The sequence below is a fragment of the Octopus bimaculoides genome, chromosome 17 (assembly GCF_001194135.2).
Source record: "Octopus bimaculoides isolate UCB-OBI-ISO-001 chromosome 17, ASM119413v2, whole genome shotgun sequence".
In the NCBI taxonomy this organism is placed as follows: Eukaryota; Metazoa; Mollusca; class Cephalopoda; order Octopoda; family Octopodidae; genus Octopus; species Octopus bimaculoides.
This window is the reverse complement of record NC_068997.1, coordinates 28250926-28256229: the sequence shown is the minus strand read 5'-3', so window position 1 is coordinate 28256229 and position 5304 is coordinate 28250926. Positions and strand designations below refer to the sequence as shown.

The following is a 5304-nucleotide window of genomic DNA, read 5'->3' as shown; positions in this document are numbered from 1 at the left end:
AACCCATGCCAGCATGGAAAGCGGATGTTAAACAACTATGATGATGATATATTATCAATATGTCCTTTACTAATCTAAATGGTTGGATGATTTGAAATTGACTTAGTGAAATTCATAGCTGAAAGTCTGAAGTCCTAAAAAGACTTGGATGAGGCTGGTGCCATTGTGGACTCATCGAATAAGGATGTTTGGCACTGCTGATACCTGTGTAGGAGGACAAAGGTCCGTGTCTTTAGGTCTCTGGTTCTCCCTGTCCTGCTCTATAGTCATGAGATTCAGATACTGTCGAGAGCCCTTGAGGGGCACCTGAACTCCTTTGGTACCTGCTTTACATACATCATCATCAACATTTAATGTCTGTTTTCCATGCTGGCATGAGTTGGATGATTTGACTGGAGCTGGCAAGGCTGGAGAGCTGCACCAGGTTCTCTTGTCTGTTTTAGTACACTTTCTACAACTGGATGCCCTTCCTAACACCAACCATTTTACCGAATGTACTTGATGCTTTTTATATGGCACCATCATCATCATTAGCATCCGCTTTCCATACTGGCATGGGTTACTCACTTTGACTGGAACTGGAAACTCAGAGAGCTGTGCCATGCTCCAGTCTGATTTTGGCTTGATTTCTGTGGCTGGATGCTCTTCCTATTGCTAACTACTCCAAAGTGTGGTGGGTGCCTTTTACATGTCACCAGCAAGGGTACCTTTTATGTGTCACTGGCACTATCCTCATGGTTTCATTCAGTTGTCATTGCCTTCTGTGAGACCCAACAACTGAAGATCATGCTTCACCACCATCTCCCAGGTCTTCCTGGATCTACCTCTTCCACATGTTCCTTCCATAGTTAAAGATCACCACTTCTTTACACATTTGTCCTCATTCATATGCATCACATGACCATACCAACACAGTTGAGTACTTTTCACAAGCCACCGTCACCAGTGCTTTTTATATGGCACTATCACCAGTGCTTTTTACTTGGCACCACCATCAGTGCTTTTACATGGCACATGATAGGTTTTCATACTGTTTCTGTTTAACAATTTCATGCACAGTGCATTGATCGGTCTGAAGCTACAATAGAAAACACTTGCCCAAGGTACAATGCTGTAAGATCACATGATAACCAAACAAGCTCTGTATCCATCCAGCCTTTGTAAGATAATGCTTCTATGATATGATTTATCTTTTAGACTAGGGTCACCAAACATTTTCCACAGCGGGCCAGATAACTGAGAGAATGATGAGTGTGGGCTGCACAACCATTTTGTCCAATACAATACTGTGAATATACAAAAAATAAAGATAACCGTATTCATTTACTGGAAAGATATCAAAGAAGGCGACATTAGCAACAAGATAGCTATATCACACCCAGTGCGCACATATCCGAATTTCACGAATTAAGCATCAAAAAAGATTAATGAGATTTGTGAAACTGGTGTTTAGCTTTTAAGATATCATCAATATTTGCTTTGGAATTGCTGCATCCAACCAAGAGAATTGCTTTCAAATGTTCATCAGCCAGCTTCATTTGATGTGCTGACTTCACATTCTTCATTATTGAAAATGTTTGCTCACAGACATAAGTTGTTTCAAACACTGATGCAAATGACCAGAGGCAAATGAGCTCTCATTGCAGGAACTTGCATAAAAGGTACTGTGTGGTGGCAGGCTGGATGAGCTGATCTTGCTGACCCGGATCCAGCCCATAGGCCATAGTTTGGTGACCCCTGTTGTAGACTGATGCCAAATCTACGCCACAAAATGCTGTGTATAAGATACGAACAGATGTATGATGGACAGAGAGTATGTCTTGTTGCTTTTATTTTACAAACTCTTTTTCAGTTCATTATTATCAAGCCAGACTTTGTAGAAATCATGAAAGGTTTAGCCATTCCATGGTGTAAAGATTGTAGCAAAGATGGTATTCAACAAATGGCTGGCATTATTGGAGCTGTTGTAATGCCTCATAATATATATCTTCACAGTGCTCTCGTTTTGGTAAGTAAATTCAATTCTGAAAATATTTTACTTCCAAATGTCTTCAGTTCAGATTTAAGCTTATTTAAATCTTTTTATTCAAAGCTTCATTTATTCACCTTCATTTAAAAGACACTCCATTACTTACTACGTCAAGGGTTCCATTTGATCCACTCAACAGAATAGCTTACTCATGAGATTAATGTGCAAGTGGCTGAGCACTCCACAGACACGTGTATCCCTTCACATAATTCTCAAGGAGATTCAGCGTGACACAGAGTGTGACAAGGCTGGCCCCTTTGAAATACAGGTACTACTCATTTTTGCCAGCTGAGTGGACTGGAGCAACATGAAATAAAGTGTCTTGCTCAAGGACACAACGCGTCGCCGGGAATTGAACTCATGACCTTACGATCATGAGTTGAATGCCCTAACCACTAAGCCACGCACCTTAACTCTCCTTCATTTAACATATATGTTGCTTTTAGGTGACACAAGCACCAATGCTTTTTATATGGCACCATCACCAGTACTTTTTACGTGGCACCATCACCAGTGCTTTTTACATGGTACTATCACCATAGAACTCTTAATGTTTATAGCAGCTCTCTAGCTAGTTCTTGTAATTTTATGTTTTACGTTTTTGTGTATGATGATGATGTTGATGATTCTAATTATTATGTTACGTAATTTTCTCTTTAGTCTCGTCCTATTGACCGAACGGACAAAAGAAATATTAAAGAAGCTAACATGTATTATTCCATTGAATCTTGTAAGTACATTTTTGTTTTGGTCATAATTAATAATTTAAACTGGTAATATATTAACAATTGAGCATGGCCGATTCCAGTGCCGCTTGACTGGCTCCCATGCCAGTGGCATATAAAAAGCACCCACTACACTCTCGGAGTGGTTGGCATTAGGAAGGGCATCAAGCTGTTGAAACCTTGCCAGATCAGATTGGAGCCTGGTGCAGCCTCCTGGCTTGCCAGTCCTCAGTCAATCCATCCGACTCATGCCAGCAAGGAAAACAGATGTTAACCCTTTCGTTACCAATCCAGCCGAAACCAGCTCTGGCTCTGAGTACAAATGTCTTGTTTTCATAAGTTTTGAATTAAAATCTTCCACCAAACCTTTCTCACAATTTATGTTCTTAACATTAGCTTAATGATAACTAAGTTGTTTTACTAAATTCTTTGTTATATTTAAAGTAATTAAAAGAAATACAGAGCATCTCAACAGAAATATGGTAACGAAAGGGTTAAACGATGATGATGAATGTTAGATTTAGAACTAAAATATCACCTTATTATAAAGCAGGATACCATTTTAATAGATTTAGTTTTATTCTGTAATTACTATTTTTTTTTCGCTTTTTACATAGATTTTTAAAATTATTTTATTATCATCATCATCATCATCATTTAACATCCATTTTCCATGCTGGCATGACCTGTGCTGACTAACTGGAGAGCTGTCCAGGCTGCACTTCTCTGCTTTGCAACAAGTTCTATGGCTGGATTCCGTTCCTAGCACCAACCATTTTACAGAGTGTATTGCCTGGTTTTTACATGGTGCCAGTATGAGTAATCCTTATGTGGTGCCGGCATGAGTGTCTTTCATATGGCGCTGGCGTGGTGCTTTTTCTGTAGTAGAGACATAAATGTCTTTTACACGGCACTGACATGAGTGGTTCCCACATGTCGACTGCTTTTTACATGGCACCAGCACAAGTGCTTAAAGGAGAATTTTTTTTGTAAGAGAAAATAATTAGTGCAGATGTGGCTGTGTTTAAGAAGTTTACTTCCCAACCATGTGATCTCGGGTTCAGTTCTGTGTTTGGCACTTTGAACAAGTGTCTGCTAATGTAGCCCCAAAGCAACCAAATCCTTGTAAGTAGATTTGGCAGATGGGAACTGAAAGAAGCCTGTTGTGTATATGTCCATGTATTTGTGTGTGTGTGTGTTTGCACCCGTGCATGTGCGAGTACTCTTGTCCTGAGATCATGTGATGGTTATCAGTGAACATCACCGTCATACAAGCAATGCTGTTATTTTCCAGCTTCCTATGCAAAATCATGTCTGGTGTCTGGCCCTGGGGAAATATTTCCTGAAATCAGGTGAGGGTTGGTAACAGGAAAAACATTCATCTGCAGAAAATCTACCTCAACAAATTCCATCTGACCCATGCAAGCATGGAAAAGAGGTCATTAAAAGGTGATGATGGTTTTTACAGCTAAGTATTCTTTTTATTAATGACGGTAAGTGGCTGAGTGGTTAGGGTTGTGAGCTCATGATTGTTAGGCTTTGAGTTCAATTCTTGGTGGTGTGTTGTATCCTTGAGCAAGACACTTTATTTCACTCAGCTAGTAAAAATAAATAGTACCTGTGATACAAAGAGCCAGCCTTGTCACATTCCATGTCACGCTGAATCTCTCCGAACTACACGAAGAGTACAACTGTCTGTGAAGTGGTCAGCCATTTGCCTGTGGAGTGCCCAGCCATTTACCTGTGGGGTGCTCAGCCATTTGCCTGTGGGGTACTCAGCCATTTGCCTGTGGGATGCTCAGCCATTTGCTTGTGGGATGCTCATCCATTTTTAGAGTGTCCAGCCATTTGTGTATTAATTTCACAAGCAGGTTGTTCCATTGATTGGATCAAATGAATCAGATCAAGCAGAACCCTTGTCGTCATGAGTGATGGACTGCTTGGCAGTGGTAGGCTACTCTTCTTACTATTTTAATCACTCAGGCATGAGATTATAACTTGAGCCTTAAGCAAAGCTATCCTGTGTCATTCTGTAGCACTGCAGCAGAATTCAAACAGAATCATATAACCTGTAATTCTGCTTATGTAAACTTGTAGCATTTCTGTTTTATAAATCAAGCTTAATCTCACATATGATTTTCATTTTATAGCTTTGGCCCTGTTTGTATCATTTATCATCAACATGTTTGTGGTAACTGTCTTCGCTGCAACAAACCTACCTAATGACTCTGCTACACTTGGTGATGCTGTAAGTATTATGTTATTCTATATTTTTATGTATCTGCATAAAACCTAATAGCATACGTGATTTGTGTCGAGGCACTTAATTCTAGATGTTACAAAGGCATCATCATCATTTAATAATCTGTTTTCCATGCTGGCATGAATTGAACACTTCGACAGAAGCTGGCAAGGCCAGGAGCCACACCAAGTTCTATAGTCTGTTTTGGCTTGGTTTCTACAGCTGGATGCCCTTCCTAATATCAACCTCTTTATTGGGTGTACCGGATGCTTTTTATATGGAACCAGCACCAGGGTTTTATGCATGGC

The 5304-nt window shown here is 40.0% G+C and overlaps 1 protein-coding gene across 3 annotated transcripts in view; it reads left to right on the top strand.

Annotated features, from left to right (window-relative positions):
* LOC106870691 (natural resistance-associated macrophage protein 2) overlaps positions 1–5304 on the top strand; it is a 32138-nt gene that overhangs the window by 15922 nt on the left and 10912 nt on the right. For all 3 annotated transcript variants that reach the window (XR_008265826.1, XM_014916851.2, XM_014916853.2), the window contains exons 6-8: positions 1853–2008; positions 2690–2759; positions 4905–5002. Coding sequence is in view for 2 of the 3 variants with exons in the window: in XM_014916851.2 (XP_014772337.1) it covers positions 1853–2008; positions 2690–2759; positions 4905–5002 (324 nt within the window). In the remaining variant the exon portion in view is untranslated. The remainder of the gene's footprint in view (positions 1–1852; positions 2009–2689; positions 2760–4904; positions 5003–5304) is intronic.